Below are 17949 nucleotides of genomic sequence, written 5' to 3' on the forward strand. Positions count from 1 at the left end.
CCATGTCCTGCAATGTGATTTGTAATGGCCGCCCTGAAGTACCCGGCGTTACAATATCACGCATCCCCCGAGCGGGAGATGCAGGTACTGACACGTGAGGGGAGTTAGTCGGCATAACTTTCCTCTCGTTGTCTGGTGAATGCTGTTCAATTTGTACAGATTGACTTTTATTTAAAGTAGCATCAATACAATTAGTACATAAATTTCTATTGGGCTCCACTTTGGCTTTAGCACATATAGCACAGAGATATTCCTCTGAGTCAGACATGTTTAACACACTGGCAAATAACCAGCAAACTTGGAAATACTTTTCAATTCACTTTTATAAATAGTATGAAAAAAACGCACTGTGCCTTTAAGAAGCACAGAAAGATATGACAGTTGAGTACAATAAAACAGATAATTTTATGAAAACAAACTTTTTTCTCAGTAAAAATACAATTTTAGCAAAGGATTGCTCCCATTAGTAATGGATAACTAGCCCTTTAATAGCAGAAAAAAAGTACAGAATGTAACGTTTTTTATCACAGTCAAGCACAATCTCACAGGTCTGCTGTGAGTGATTACCTCCCTCAAAATAACTTTTGAAGACCCCTGAGCTCTGTAGAGACGAACCGGATCATGCAGGGAAGAAGAACAGACTTGTGACTGAATTTTTGATGCGTAGTAAAAGCGCCAAATTCAGCCCCTCCCCCTCACACACAACAGTGAGGGAGATCAGTAAACTGTCATAAATCAAACAAAATGCCCGCCAAGTGGATAAAACTAATGCCCAAATAAGTTTTCACCCAGTACCTCAGAAATATAAACGATTTCACATGCCAGCAAAAAACGTTTAACATCAATAAATGTATTTGTCATAAAAAGCCTGCTGCAAGCCGTTTTTACTGCAAAATAGGCTAAAGCTTTATGTAAACAGTATTATTTCAGTGAAATGCCATTCCCCAGAATACTGAAGTGAAAATATACATACATGACAGCCTGATACCAGTTGCTACTACTGCATTTAAGGCTGAACTTACTTTATATAGGTATTTGCAGTATTTTCTAGTCAATTCCATTCTCAGAAAATAATATGCTGCTACATACCTCTTTGCAGGTGAACCTGCCCGCTGTCCCCTGATCTGAAGTTTACCTCACTCCTCAGATGGCCGAGAACAGCAACATGATCTTAACTACTCCGGTTAAAATCATACAGAAAAACTCAGGTAGATTCTTCTTCAAATTCTCCCTGAGAAGGAACAACACACTCCGGTGCTGTTTTAAAATAACAAACTTTTGATTGAAGTTATAAAAACTAAGTAAAATCACCACAGTCCTCTCACACATCCTATCTATTAGTTGGGTGCAAGAGAATGACTGGGTGTGACGTAGAGGGGAGGAGCTATATAGCAGCTCTGCTGGGTGATCCTCTTGCACTTCCTGTTGGGGAGGAGTTAATATCCCAGAAGTAATGATGACCCGTGGACTGATCACACTTAACAGGAGAAAAGAACTTTCCAAGATAAAAGTTTGATATCTATGTAATGAAGAGGTTCAAACGGAACCCCCTGAAGAACTTTAAGAACCAAATTTAAGCTCCAAGGTGGAGCAACAGGTTTAAACACAGGCTTGATTCTACCTAAAGCCTGACAAAATGCCTGAACGTCTGGGACATCCGCCAGACGCTTGTGCAAAAGAATAGATAGCGCAGAAATCTGTCCCTTTAAGGAACTAGCTGACAATCCTTTCTCCAATCCTTTTTGGAGAAAAGGTAATATCCTGGGAATCCTGACCTTACTCCATGAGTAGACCTTAGATTCACACCAATAAAGATATTTACGCCATATTTTATGATAGATTTTCCTGGTGACAGGCTTCCATGCCTGAATCAAGGTATCAATGACTGACTCGGAGAAACCACGCTTTGATAAAATCAAGCGTTCAATCTCCAGGCAGTCAGCCTCAGAGAAATTAGATTTGGATGGTTGAAAGGACCTTGAAGTAGAAGGTCCTGTCTCAGCGGCAGAGTCCATGGTGGAAAGGATGATTGAAGCAAAATAACAGCTACATTTCATCACTTATCTCTTACTACCTCCATGCTTGTTGAGAGTTGCAAGAGAATGACTGGGTATGGTAGTGAGGGGAGGAGCTATATAGACAGCTCTGCTGTGGGTGTCCTCTTGCAACTTCCTGTTGGGAATGAGAATATCCCACAAGTAATGGATGATCCGTGGACTGGATACACCTTACAAGAGAAATTCTATGTAACACAATTTGTAGATGTGTGCACAAACCTCCAACTCTGTATCCTATACGGCACACACAGGGTTAAGTTGTTTTCATTCAATTATCTGATCTGCATTGACAGCTCAATGTACCAATAGCTTACATTTCTGCTCCATGCAACAGACCAATCAGAAGCACGGTAGGAGGGTTTAGTAACCCCATAATAGCTTGAGTCAAACGGTGCGCCAGACCCCTCTGAGGAAGCATAAAAGTGAAACGCAACCGTGTCAGGGGCTTCGTGTTTATTTTAACTGCACTCAGACTATTTTATTTTAATTTCAGACTATCTACTTATTTATATTTTTATTTGTTGTTGTAACATTTGTTGTAACATTTGGGGCATATTGTGGGAAGGATGAGGAAGGGATATATAGCATATTTAGTGTAAAAAAAAGTGGCTTGTCTACCCTATTATAGGGCAATACAGGACACAGTTCCTAAATAGAGGCTCTTACATTTACCTAATATCGTTGATGTTTCCCCTCCTCCACATATTTGATAGACAACCTAAAATCAGCAACATTGAAGCACTTTATACAAGTTACAGTTACAGAGTTGCGTTTTTAACTATTTTTCTGGCACGCTAGATACAACTTCTATTTCTGCTGCCTTTTTAACTATAACTAGTAAAAGTTAAATTTTAAGTGGAAAAATATAAACTTTATGTGTAGAAAGAGCATACTTTTCCCTATTCTCGTAACAGGTTTTTTTTTATAGATTCTGATATACAGTATCTCACAAAAATGAGTACACCCCTCACATTTTTGTAAAAATATTTTATTATATGTTTTCATGTGACAACACTGAAGAAATTATACTTTGCTACAATGTAAAGTAGTGAGTGTACAGCCTGTATAACAGTGTAAATTTGCTGTCCCCTCAAAATAACTCAACACACAGCCATTAATGTCTAAACCGTTGGCAAAAAAAGTGAGTACACCCCTAAGTGGAGATGTACAAATTGGGCACAAAGTGTCAATATTTTGGGGCCCATTTATCAAGCTCCGAACGGAGCTTGTAGGCCCATGTTTCTGGCGAGTCTGAAGACTCGCCAGAAACAGCAGTTATGAAGCAGCGTTCTAAAGACCGCTTCTCTATAACCCTGTCCGCCTGCTCTGATGAGGCGGACAGGAATCGCCGGAAATCAACCCGATCGAGTACGATCGGGTTGACTGACACCTCCCTGCTGCGAGTCAGCAGGCAGCGGCGTTGCACCAGCAGCTCTTGCGAGCTGCTGGTGCAATGTTAAATGCGGAGAGCGTATTGCTCTCCGCATTCAGCGAGGTCTTGCGGACCTGATCCACACTGTCGGATCAGGTCCGCAAGACCTTTAATAAATAGGCCCCTTTGTGTGGCCAACATTATTTTCCAGCACTGCCTTAACCCTCTTGGGCATGGAGTTCACCAGAGCTTCACAGGTTGCCACTGGAGTCCTCTTCCACCCCTCCATGATGACATCACGGAGCTGGTGGATGTTAGAGACCTTGCGCTCCCCCACCTTCCGTTTGAGGATGCCCCACAGATGTTCAATAGGGTTTAGGTCTGGAGATATGCTTGGCCAGTCCATCACCTTTACCCTCAGCTTCTTTAGCAAGGCAGTGGTCATCTTGGAGGTGTGTTTGGGGTCGTTATGTTGGAATACTGCCCTGCGGCCCAGTCTCTGAAGGGAGGGGATCATGCTCTGCTTCAGTATGTCACAGTACATGTTGGTATTCATGGTTCCCTCAATGAACTGTAGCTCCCCAGTGCTGGCAGCACTCATGCAGGCCCAGACCATGACACTCCCACCACCATGCTTAACTGTAGGCAACACACACTTGTCTTTGTATTCCTCACCTGGTTGCCACCACACACGCTTGAAACCATCTAAACCAAATAAGTTTATCTTGGTCTCATCGGACCACAGGACATGGTTCCAGTAATCCATGTCCTTAGTCTGCTTGTCTTCAGCAAACTGTTTCCAGGCTTTCTTGTGTATCATCTTTAGAAGATGCTTTCTTCTGAGACAACAGCCATGCAGACCAGTTTGATGCAGTGTGCTGCATATGGTCTGAGCACTGACAGCTTGACCTCCACCCCTTCAACCTCTGCAGCAATGCTGGCAGTGTATATTTCCCAAAGACAACCTCTGGATATGATGCTGAGCACGTGCATTTAACTTCTTTGGTCGACCATGGCGAGGCCTGTTCTGAGTGGAACCTGTCCTGTGAAACCGTTGTATGGTCTTGCCCACCGTGCTGCAGCTCAGTTTCAGAGTCTTGGCAATCTTCTTATAGCTTAGGCCATCTTTATGTAGAGCAACAATTCTTTTTTTCAGATCCTCAGAGAGTTCTTTGCCATGAGGTGCCATGTTGAACTTCCAGTGACCAGTATGAGAGAGTGTGAGAGCAATAACACCAAATTTAACACACCTGCTCCCCATTCACACCTGAGACCTTGTAACACTAATGAGTCACATGACACCAGGGAGGGAAAATGGCTTATTGGGCTCAATTTTGACATTTCCACTAAGGGGTGTACTCACTTTTTTTGCCAACGGTTTAGACATTAATGGCTGTGTGTTGAGTTATTTTGAGGGGACAACAAATTTAAACTGTTATACAGGCTGTACACTCACTACTTTACATTGTAGCAAACTATTATTTCTTCAGTGTTGTCACATGAAAAGATATAATAAAATATTTACAAAAATGTGAGGGTTGTACTCACTTTTGTGAGATACTATATAGAGAATAACCCACAAAAGCATGGAACCCTTTTTTAAAACCATATAGAAAATATAGGAAAATACACTTCCTCTGTTAAGAGAGCTTTCCCCTTTGCAGCAGGGAGTCAAATCAACAGATGACTTTAGACACCCTTTTATGGCAAATGAATACTTGAGTTATGTGTTTAATAGCCATACATTTAGATGAGAAAAAGTATGGATCTCGCAACCCCATGTGTTATGAATTTGGTCATCAGTACTAAAAGACTGGAATCTAGGTCACAGAGAGACACTTCTTCACTATGATCTCCCTGCGCTGGATAATCATAAGCTGAGAAGTACAGCTAAAGATGTTCTCTATACACAGCATTAGGAGATTATTGCATCAGGTTATGCAGTATGGCTGTATTAACATACACTTTCACAATTCACATCACTAACACAAACAACGTACAAACACATTCTTGGCTGTCATTGTGTTGCAGCACATCTGCTGTTCAAAGGGTTAAAGCATAACCTGTGCAACACTTACTGTGGCGATATATATCGAAGCGGACATCCCTGTCTTCCCACAGGGCGTCCAACACACACCACATATCGTCCGGATTCTTAAAGTAGACTTTATACAGCAAAATTAAATAAACGTCAAGCTTTCAGATCAGTAGCGGTAACCTTGGCAACCAGATCTTAATTCTGAATTAAAGCGGATGCGCCTCACGTGTAACATAACAATGTGCAGGGCTAATAGCTGCAATCAATTTTGACGTGTTGTTTTAGTCTCAGTGTTTTACATACGCCTTGGTCCACTTATGCACATGATTTGTTATGGTGGAAGCACTCTGTTTATTCTATGTTATGAGAATTCTGTCAGTTATGAAAACGGTTAAATCGAGCACAACTAAAAATAGTTGCTCCCAATTTAATTATTTTTATTACAAGTATTTTGTATTCCGTTTTAGTATAGTACGGTTGCTGCTGCAAAAAACCCCCGGCTTTTGCATTGCCGGTATTTTACTGATGCCGGCACCGTCTCCTAATCGCTGATTACCGGATGTGCCGGTAAAATACCAGCTGGGTGGCAACCCTAGCCCCAAAACCTTCAATGTGAAAACATAATGAAACTAACTAGCAAACATTTCCCTAGTTATATCCCCACTACAGCAAAGAAAACTAGGTCCCAAAAATGCTGCAAAGTTTGCTTGAAAAGGGTAAGGAAAGATTCACGTTTTTACTGTATGTTATGCCCCTGGTTTATGCATCAAAAATTGCTTTGAAATTTATTATACAGTTGAAAAATACTGGGAAAAATGCTGGGTATAATTAATTTGCCAATGCCGAATTTTTATTTATTTAAATAAATTATCACGCCATAAATACGGATGGCTGGTGGCATGAAAATCTTATAATTTTACACAGGCAGTTATGCGATAACAAACAAGAGATTAAAGGGACACTGGACCCAAATTATTTCTTTCATTATTCAGCTAGAGCATGAAATTTTAAGCAACTTTCTAATTTACTCCTATTATCAAATTTTCTTCATTCTCTTGCTATCTTTATTTAAAAGCAGAAATGTAAATCTTAGCAGCCAGCACATTTTAGGTTCAGCACCATGGTCAGCGCTTGCTTATTGGAGGCTTACATTTTCCCACCAAAAAACAAGCATAACCCAGGTTCTAAACCAAAAATGGGCTGGCTCCTATGCATCACATTCCTGCTTTTTAAATAAAGATAGCAAGAGAACAAAGAAAAATTGATAATAGGAGTAAACTAGAAAGTTGCTTAAAATTGCTGATCTATCTGAATCGTTAAAGAAATGAATTGGGTTTAGTGTCCCTTTAACCGTTTCCCCAAATTCCCCTTTCAGAACTGTAGTGCACAGCTGCAGCTAGCAACCTTCTATGACCCTTTGCCAAAACATATCTAATAATTTTGTGAAAATCTTACTTACCGGACTGTCCTGTTCAATACTGGACACCTAGCATCCCTACCTGTACCCTATGATGCTTCAATATTTACACTTGTGGTCAAATATTTGCACCCCTAAATGTTCTGGTCTGGAACTAGCCCTGCCCATTTCAAAGGAGGTTGAAGAAAACAAAGGTGGAATCTAAGGGCCACTTACCTCTGGAGTATTGAGCAGAGGGTGCAGAGCTTTTGCCTCGTCAAAGCTGAAATCAGGGAGTTTGGTGAATCCAGAGACAACTTCATCTGACCACAAAGCAGCTGCAAACCCCAAAATATGTTGTCTGGGTAAAGTGGGTTTATCATGGGCACTACATGTGTAGTGAGGAATATTAAAGGCACAAAATACTTGTTCTATTTTAGAAGAAAATATACAAAATAGTGTATTTAGTAGGGATGGGCGAATGTTTCTAAAAATGTGAAATTTAAAATTAATTTTATTTTATTCATTCGTTCGAATCGAATTTAGAATGTTTATCTATTTTGAAATTTTTGTTTTCTAATTTTTCAATAAAATTTAAAAATATTCATTCGAATAATAGAATGTTTAGCTATGTATTTATTCAATTTCTAAATGTAACATTCAAATTCTAAATAGTATTTCTAGTCTACAACTGTGTTTAATAAATGTAATATTCGAATTCAAATGCAACATATGTCACATTCTAATTTGAAATAGTATTTCAAGTCTAATACTGTGCTTTTTAAATGTAATATTTAAATTCGAATGTCACATTCAAATTCGAAATAGTATTTCTAGTCTACAACTGTGTTTAATAAATGTAATATTCGAATTTGAATGCTACATTCGAATTCGAATGTCACATTCGAATTTGAAATAGTATTTCAAATCTAATACTGTGTTTTTTAAATGTAATATTCGAATTTGAATGTGACATTCAAATTCAAAATATTATTTCTAGTCTAATACTGTGTTTTATAAATGTAATATTCAAATTTGAATGTGACATTCGAATTCGAACGTGACATTCAATTTCGAAATAGTATTTCTAGTCTACAACTGTGTTTTATAAATGTAATATTAAAATTTGAATGTCACAGTAGAATGCGAATGTCACATTCGAATGCGAAAGTGACATTTGAAAAATGTAAATAACATTCGATAATAGAATTTTTAAGAATATTCCTTCTTATCAACATTCTTTTATGTAAATCTAATTTCTACAATAATATTCGTTCTAACATTCGAATTCGAATATAAACACATTCGCCCATCCCTAGTATTTAGCTATGTGCTAAATTGTTTATTTTTTGGAACACCCATGGAGGATTCTCTGTCTTTACTGATACACCTGTGGAAGGAGGTATTCAACACACATTTCCTGCTATATTTAATTTAATCAAAATTTACTTAAAGGGGCATTAACTACATTTTTATATAAGCATACTATATATCAGCAATTAAATAGTGTATTTAAAAAGATCTGCATACAAAATAAATGTTTTTTATAGCTTTCTTATCATACAATTTGAATTGTTTTGCTGACCAGGGAATACTCAGTTAGTGACAGATATAAGTGAGCAATCACTATGTAGCATCTTGAAGGGTCAGGGTTAGTGATTCTGCAGGATGCACGCCAGTCTCTCTTTGGCAGTGGAAATATTCCAGTTTACAAATTTAAATTACAGGAAAGGCAAGCAAAATACATAATGATGGCACATTGCAAAGTTGTTTTACATAATTAAAAACTTTATGGTGCAGTAGTACAGTATAAACTATTAAAATGTTGCAGCATGTTGCAGGGTCAAACCTCTGGCTCCCATAACATGCAGTATATTCTCTCTGGATACATTGGGAAAAACACAATTTTTAGAGTTAAATTATAGGAGAAATGGGCAAATATGTCATAAAACAACGTTGCAAATGTCTGTTTTTATATACATAATTCTGTGCTTTACAGATGGTTAATGCCCCTTTATTGTCTCTGTTTCATGCATATGGTAGTAATATTTTGTCACAATGTACATTTAAGAATTGAGTTCAATCAAATGCACCCACTGTAAATAAAGGATGTAAATAATAAAAAATACATTTTGGTGAATTTGAAAGTATATTGTAAAATGTGAACCAGTCAAAAGATGGTCCTGCTGGGGGCCGCTAATGCAAATAAACAGAAAATGTTACCTGGTCTTGGATGGTCTAGAGATTGCTGTATCATCGTGGTAGAGATTTGCAGCTGGAAAACTGAGCTCTCAGGCGTATAGTAGGAGCGCAGGGGTTTGCCATAATCAGAGGGAAGCATATCTTCTGCCATAGTCGTGCTGGAATCTGAAGCATTTAGCGTATCTGAGAATGAAGTCCTTTAACACCCAATCTGCTATCAGTTGACCACATATAGATACATACTTTGAAATGAGCTATTGCTACCTCTTCTGACATCCTGCAGTGATTTTACTGTGCAGCCCTTGGTAGATACTAATGATTGAAGCTGAAGTTAAGAAACCTACTACCCACCAGCATTGAAATAAAGGCTTTAAAGGTACAGTAAACTCTTAAAAACAAGTCTATCAAGTATAGGAAAGTTAAGTAATGAAACAAATTAAACATCTTTTTTTGCATGAAAGGCATACGGAGGTAGATTTGGGGCTTAGCAGAAACGTAAGTTAAGAAGCAGCGGTCCCCTAAAAGGATGATTGACAGCCTCTGCTAGCGGACGATTGGCCCCCCGGTGAGAAGGGGGCAGCATTGCACAAGCATTTGTGCAATGTTAAATGCTGACAGCGTATGCTTTTGGCATTTAGCGATGCCAAGCGGACATGATTCGTTATAGCGAATCATGTCTGCTCGCCATTTAATAAATTGACCCCTTGGTATTTTAATTTGTAAACTAAAACAATAAGTGCATGTATGTATTCAGGTGGGCCTTAAAGGGATAGTAAACCCAAACTTTTTATTTACTGATTCAGAGTAAGCAATTTAAGCAACTTTCTAATTTACTCCTATTATTAATTTGTCTTTGTTCTCTTGCTATCTTTATTTAAAATGCAGGTATGTAAAGCTTAGGAGCCAGACCATTTTTGGTTCAGAACCTGGGTTACATTTGCTTATTGATGGCTTATTGTAGCCACCAATAAGCAAGCACTATCCAGGGTGCTGAACCTAAAATGGGCCAGCTCCTAAGCTATATATTCCTGCTTTTTTAAATGAAGATAGCAGCACAACAAAGATAAATTGATAATAGGAGTAAAATAGAAAGTTGCTTAAAATTGCCTACTCTATCTGAATCATTAAAAGGCATTGCTTAACAAAACCCAGGAAGCCACTGAGGCCTTAAAAGTATGCCCCAGTGCCCTTATTTAAAGCCACCAAGATACCTATTGGTGCCACCCACTTGCCCCTGCCAGCGGCCACCAGCCACAACTAAAATTTAGCCTGGAGCAGCTGAATGCTTTTTAGACCTCACAGCTAAGAAATACAAATCCAACTTTGGTCAATTCCTCCTGCAAAACCTCTTTAACAATGAAGCTGCACCGAGGGCATTAATGACACTTTATTTATGTGCAATGCCAGCTGGAGCTGTCAGTAACATGGCCGCCTGATTGGGAGTCATGGGTTTGGGAGTTTGGGAGCATACGTGTAGCCCTGCTGCGCTGCTCCACAAACAACAGAGCTGTAGAAGCTGTCTGTATCAGGCAGTGAGCATCTATCCATCAAACTCCCTGTTAACTTCAATAAATACTACTTAAAGTAGTACTCTTACATATGATTGATAGAAATATCTTGAGTTTACTGTCACTTTAAAACCTTGCCTGATGGGGTCTTTCGACTAGTCCACTACTTTCAAACAAGTAAGCTATCTAAATGAATGTGTAAAAAGATTTGGCTTTTTTCCCTATTTTAACATCGAGTAGACTAGTAGTTTTTTTTTTACAATTTTTCTCTATTGACTAGTAAACTACAGTGTTTTATATATATATGTTACGGGTAAAGTCAGATATCCGGGTAATCCTAGGACTACCAGGTAAAACGGACATTACCCGAGCGGCTCTGGGGAAAGCCCAATATAATGTAATTCCCCCATCTACACTGCGGTAGATACCATTTGTGCCTGGGGACGGCTCTTCCATACAGCACCATACTTACCTCATATGATTGCGGTAAAACATTGTAAGTAGAATTCAGTATAAGGAACCATTACTTTATTATTTGTGTACATTACAGCACAACTAATTTGTGAATTGGGATATAGAATTAATCATTTTCTTTTGACAATCTATATTGTATTTATTCATTACATATATACCTTTGTTTAGCTTTACATATATTTCTCAGATTATTAGATTGTGTTTATCTGTTGTCATCTAGGTCTTTTGTTTTAGACCACTCAGTTGTTGCGCTATTTGACCTCGGCCTTCTTTCTTTTATATATACAGTATATATACACACACACACATGTACATACACATGTACATACAGCTATATATATATATATATATATATATATATATATACATATATATATATATATATATATATATATATATATATATATATACACACAGGCATGTACATACAGGCATACCTTTATTCCAGACCACTGCAATAAAGCAAATATCGCAATAAAGTGAGACACACAATTTTTTTTGTTTCAAAGTGCATATAAAAGATACGTTTACACTATACTGTAGAACATCACAAAAGAAGTAAGCATTCAATCCTTTTAAAAAAACAATCTGTGTCTTTATTAGATTCCATTTAAAATTCCATGTGGAAGGTACAGCATACAAAAAGGTGGTGTAGTAAGAACAGGCTTACGTGTTTCGGGGGTTAGCCGTAATCATAGCCTGATGTTCCACTATACCATTTACATTTAAATAGCAATTTGAATAATCTGATTGGCTGTGTAATTAAAACAAATAACACACCTCCTTCAAGTTTAACGCTATATGCAAAATTGTATCTCACTAAACGGCTATACTATGCAAAAAGTGATTGTTTGTGTATACAATAAAAGATATACATCTTGTTAATATAATCATTATACACATTTGTTAAGAAAATGGTTGTTCAAGTATCTATGTAGAGTTTGCTTAATGCTGCATCAATTTCTATGGGAGTTAAACTGCACATTCGTACATTGTGTCAATCAAATATTAGGTCCAATATCTATGTACAGCTATTTACACTATACTGTAGTTTATTAAAGAGACATGAAACTAAATAAAATTATTTTATGATTCAGATAGAGAATACAATTTTAAACAACTTTCCAATTTACTTCTATTATCTAATTTGCTTTATTCTCTTGGTATCCTTTGTTGAACAAGTAGCAATTCACTACTGGGAGATAGCTAAATGGAGCCTTGATGCCCCTGTTTTCGCGCAAGCCTTCAGAATCAGTCATTATGAAGCAGCGGTCTAAAGACCGCTGCTCCATAACTTGTCCGTCTGCTCTGAGGCTGCGAACATCAATCCGCCCGATCCTATACGATCGGGCTGATTGACACCCCCTGCTAGCAGCCGAATCTGCAGGTGGCGACATTGCACATCGCACTTTCATAAATCGGCCCCAGAGTATATATGTGCAACCACCAATCAGCAGCCCCTGAGCCTACTTATGTATCTTTTTAAAACAAAGTAGAAACAAGAGAACAAAACAAATTAGATAATAGAAGTAAATTGGAAAGTTGTGTAAAATCACATGATCTGTCTGAATTATGAAAGAAAACATTGGGTTTGAGTGTGCAATAGCATTATGTCTAATAAAACAATGTACATACCTTAATTAAAACTTTATTGCTATAAAATGCTAATCATCATCTGAGCCTTCAGCGAGTCGTAATCTTTTTGCTGGTGGTGTGCATGTATAAATATATATTTATTTATATGTATATATATATATATATATATATATATACAGTATTATACAGTATTATACGTATGTGTATATATGTGTATTTATATGTATACATGTTGGGGAAAACGCAATATCTGCAGTGCAATAACCTGAAGTGCAATAAAATGAGGTACGCCTGTATATAAAGTTCAGCAAGAATTCTCCATCTCACATACACATATACAGGCATACTTCATTTTATTGCGCTTCGCTTTATTGCGCTTCACAGATATTGCTCTTTTTACAATTTGAAAGTTTGTGGCAACCCTGTGTCGATCATGTTTATCAGCGCTATTTTAGCAACATTTTTACACATATAAACACATAAATACACATAAATACACCCCTATATATAGACACCACCATCAAAAAGATTGACTCACTGAAGGCTCAGTTGATGGGTAGCAATTTTTTTAGCAATAAGTATTTTTTAATTAAGGAATGTACATTGTTTTTTTTAGACACAATGCTATTGCACACTTAACAGACTACAGTATAGTGTAAATATAACTTTTATATGCACTGGAAAACAAAAAAAATGTGTGGCACACTTTATTGCTATATTCGCTTTATTGCGGTGATCTGGAAGCGAACCCGCAATATCTCTGAGGCACGCCTGTATATATATATATATATATATATGTAAAGCACTTAACATGAGAATTCTGTTTGACTGGAATTGTAGCTAATCTTCTTTACATAATTCAGTTATATTATTTAAGCCCAATCTTACCTGGCTGGGGCATTTTCTGCTGCAGAACATTTTGAGTTTTGGGGATTTGCTCGTTGTTTACTGTATTCATTTCCTGGTATGTGTTATAGGGTAAAGAATTAAAGCAGGCGGTAGATTTACTATTACTCTCTTCCTCTTTGTAGAGCTGAGTTGGGCTTTTTGAATCCAAGTCCTGTGCCTTGGTCTGGCCGGTGATGGCGCAGTCCTGTGTGAATTGCTTGGTAAAAGAGATGTCCTCATCATTTTCTTGGGGAGAGCTGTTTTGGACAGGTGAAGTCAAGGGGATTTCTGTGCTGTGCAGTTCATCAATTTCTTCTGGGCTCAGTTTTCTACATGAACAAGTTCTCTGGGTGACAACATCATCTGAAATACACCAATAGAGATAGATGTGATGGCTGTTTTTAGAGGTAATATTTATATTATGCTGATCTTATTTAACAAAGGGGCACGCATTTTTTACAAAGCATGTATAAGAGTCAAAAAAAGAGCAGAGTGAGGGGACATCACTTACAAGAGAAATAAAAAAATGCTACACTGACGGTGCAATCACCACTCATAGTGACATCAGCGTTTCTACTCAAATACACTTGCAACAGAAGCATCTGACAGAAGCACTTTAAATTCATACTGCATTGAGACTATAGGGGATATATCAAGCAAATGCATATAGAGAGTAAACTACTGGTTAACCCCTTAACGACCGACGATGTACGTCATACGTCTTTAAAAAGAAAAAACAGTTAATGACCGAGGACGTATGGCGTACGTCGTCGGTTAAACTGAGCACTGAAAGCGATCGAAATCGCTTTCAGCTGCTCTAACAGTATTGCAGGGATGCCTCGATGTCTAGGCATCCTGCAATACTGTTTCCGAGTGCCGGGACCAGATTGATCACTCCCCCACGAGTGATCACTTCTGGTTTTGCTTCACGTGGAGCCTGGCAGTCTAGCAGAGCATCGGAAATGATTGGACACGTTCCCGATGCTCTGCTTGTGTGCTAAGTGCCTCGGTGGGTCGAGGCACTTAGTTAGTAATAAACTAAAAAAAATATATATAATTAATAAAAAGCCCTATATTGCCTCCCTCCCTCCTCCACCAGGCTTCCAAGATGGCGATGCCCAGTGCATCATGGGGCCTCTTGGGATGTCCCTAGCCTGCCTCATCATAGGGGTAAGCTAGGGTCACCCAATCTGAGCCTCCCACACCAAAAAAAAATTTCATAATAAAATATCCCATTTGTCTGATCAAGTCAATATTTGTAAACATTGACTCTGATCAGTGTGGATCTCCCTCCCTCTCCTCACTTGCATTGGAGAGAGAGACCTGTATTTAGCAGAGAGAGATTTATTTCTTTTATTTGTTAAAAAATAGCTCAATGTTGCCTATTCTAACAGATACCATGAATACTAGACTCAGTCAACAAACAGTCCCTACTTACGAACCAGACTCATTGGCTGACCAATTATGTGATGGTTATATCCACACACACTTCAGAAATAAAACTAATTCTGTGCCTCAACTTAATAATAATGCACACATCGAAATTTTTAGGCAACTTGTTAGTGATGATTTTGACAAAATCCAGAAGAAAAAACAAAATTTATGCTTACCTGATAAATTCCTTTCTCCTGTAGTGTGGTCAGTCCACGGGTCATCATTACTTCTGGGATATTAACTCCTCCCCAACAGGAAGTGCAAGAGGATCACCCAGCAGAGCTGCTATATAGCTCCTCCCCTCTACGTCACACCCAGTCATTCGACCGAGAACCAACGAGAAAGGAGAAGCCAAAGGGTGCAGTGGTGACTGGAGTATAATTTAAAAATTTAGACCTGCCATAAAAACAGGGCGGGCCGTGGACTGACCACACTACAGGAGAAAGGAATTTATCAGGTAAGCATACATTTTGTTTTCTCCTGTTAAGTGTGGTCAGTCCACGGGTCATCATTACTTCTGGGATACCAATACCAAAGCTAAAGTACACGGATGACGGGAGGGACAGGCAGGCTCTTTATACGGAAGGAACCACTGCCTGAAGAACCTTTCTCCCAAAAACAGCCTCAGAAGAAGCAAAAGTGTCAAATTTGGAAAATTTGGAAAAAGTATGAAGAGAAGACCAAGTTGCAGCCTTGCAAATCTGTTCAACAGAAGCCTCATTCTTAAAGTCCCAAGTGGAAGCCACAGCTCTAGTAGAATGAGCTGTAATTCTTTCAGGAGGCTGCTGTCCAGCAGTCTCATAAGCTAACCGTATTATGCTACGAAGCCAAAAAGAGAGAGAGGTAGCCGAAGCTTTTTGACCTCTCCTCTGACCAGAATAAACGACAAACAGGGAAGACGTTTGTCGAAAATCCTTAGTTGCCTGTAGATAAAATTTCAAGGCACGGACTACATCTAGATTGTGTAGAAGACGTTCCTTCTTCGAAGAAGGATTAGGACACAAAGATGGAACAACAATCTCTTGATTGATATTCCTGTTAGTGACCACCTTAGGTAAGAACCCAGGTTTAGTACGCAGAACTACCTTGTCTGAATGAAAAATCAGATAAGGAGAATCACAATGTAAGGCAGATAACTCAGAGACTCTTCGAGCCGAGGAAATAGCCATTAAAAACAGAACTTTCCAAGATAACAGCTTGATATCAATGGAATGAAGGGGTTCAAACGGAACACCCTGTAAAACGTTAAGAACTAAGTTCAAACTCCATGGTGGAGCAACAGTTTTAAACACAGGCTTGATCCTAGCCAAAGCCTGACAAAAGGCTTGAACGTCCGGAACCTCTGACAGACGTTTGTGTAAAAGAATGGACAGAGCTGAAATCTGTCCCTTTAAGGAACTAGCGGATAAACCCTTTTCTAAACCTTCTTGTAGAAAAGACAATATCCTAGGAATCCTAACCTTACTCCATGAGTAACTCTTGGACTCGCACCAATATAAGTATTTACGCCATATTTTATGGTAAATCTTTCTGGTAACAGGCTTCCTAGCCTGTATTAAGGTATCAATTACTGACTCAGAAAAACCACGTTTTGATAAAATCAAGCATTCAATTTCCAAGCAGTCAGCTTCAGAGAAATTAGATTTTGATGTTTGAATGGACCCTGGATCAGAAGGTCCTGTCTCAGAGGCAGAGACCAAGGTGGACAGGATGACATGTCCACTAGATCTGCATACCAAGTCCTGCGTGGCCACGCAGGCGCTATTAGAATCACTGATGCTCTCTCCTGTTTGATTCTGGCAATCAAACGAGGAAGCATCGGGAAGGGTGGAAACACATAAGCCATCCCGAAGGTCCAAGGTGCTGTCAAAGCATCTATCAGAACCGCTCCCGGATCCCTGGATCTGGACCCGTAACAGGGAAGCTTGGCGTTCTGTCGAGACGCCATGAGATCTATCTCTGGTTTGCCCCAACGTCGAAGTATTTGGGCAAAGACCTCCGGATGAAGTTCCCACTCCCCCGGATGAAAAGTCTGACGACTTAGGAAATCCGCCTCCCAGTTCTCCACTCCCGGGATGGGGATTGCTGACAGGTGGCAAGAGTGAGACTCTGCCCAGCGAATTATCTTTGATACTTCCATCATTGCTAGGGAGCTTCTTGTCCCTCCTTGATGGTTGATGTAAGCTACAGTCGTGATGTTGTCCGACTGAAACCTGATGAACCCCCGACTTGTTAACTGGGGCCAAGCCAGAAGGGCATTGAGAACTGCTCTCAATTCCAGAATGTTTATTGGCAGGAGACTCTCCTCCTGAGTCCATGGTCCCTGAGCCTTCAGAGAATTCCAGACAGCGCCCCAACCTAGTAGGCTGGCGTCTGTTGTCACAATTGTCCAATCTGGCCTGCTGAATGGCATCCCCCTGGCCAGATGTGGCCGAGAAAGCCACCATAGAAGAGAATTTCTGGTCTCTTGATCCAGATTCAGAGTAGGGGACAAATCTGAGTAATCCCCATTCCACTGACTTAGCATGCACAATTGCAGCGGTCTGAGATGTAGGCGTGCAAAGGGTACTATGTCCATTGCCGCTACCATTAAGCCGATCACCTCCATGCATTGAGCCACTGACGGGTGTTGAATGGAATGAAGGACACGGCATGCATTTTGAAGCTTTGTTAACCTGTCTTCTGTCAGGTAAATCTTCATTTCTACAGAATCTATAAGAGTCCCCAAGAAGGGAACTCTTGTGAGTGGAAAGAGAGAACTCTTCTTTTCGTTCACCTTCCATCCATGCGACCTTAGAAATGCCAGTACTAACTCTGTATGAGACTTGGCAGTTTGAAAGCTTGAAGCTTGAATCAGAATGTCGTCTAGGTACGGAGCTACCGAAATTCCTCGCGGTCTTAGTACCGCCAGAAGAGCACCCAGAACCTTTGTGAAGATTCTTGGAGCCGTAGCCAATCCGAATGGAAGAGCTACAAACTGGTAA

At 39.2% G+C, this 17949-nt stretch overlaps 1 protein-coding gene across 1 annotated transcript in view; it reads right to left on the reverse strand.

Moving 5' to 3' along the window:
• The window catches only part of LOC128642803 (uncharacterized), a 152834-nt gene that overhangs the window by 69730 nt on the left and 65155 nt on the right, over positions 1–17949 (reverse strand). Inside the window, exons 2-4 of the mRNA XM_053695616.1 lie at positions 13532–13894; positions 9087–9230; positions 7101–7201 (exon numbers count right to left, since the gene is read on the reverse strand). Coding sequence (XP_053551591.1) covers positions 7101–7201; positions 9087–9230; positions 13532–13894 — 608 coding nt within the window. The remainder of the gene's footprint in view (positions 1–7100; positions 7202–9086; positions 9231–13531; positions 13895–17949) is intronic.

The sequence above is a fragment of the Bombina bombina genome, chromosome 12 (genome assembly GCF_027579735.1).
Source record: "Bombina bombina isolate aBomBom1 chromosome 12, aBomBom1.pri, whole genome shotgun sequence".
In the NCBI taxonomy this organism is placed as follows: domain Eukaryota; kingdom Metazoa; phylum Chordata; class Amphibia; order Anura; family Bombinatoridae; genus Bombina; species Bombina bombina.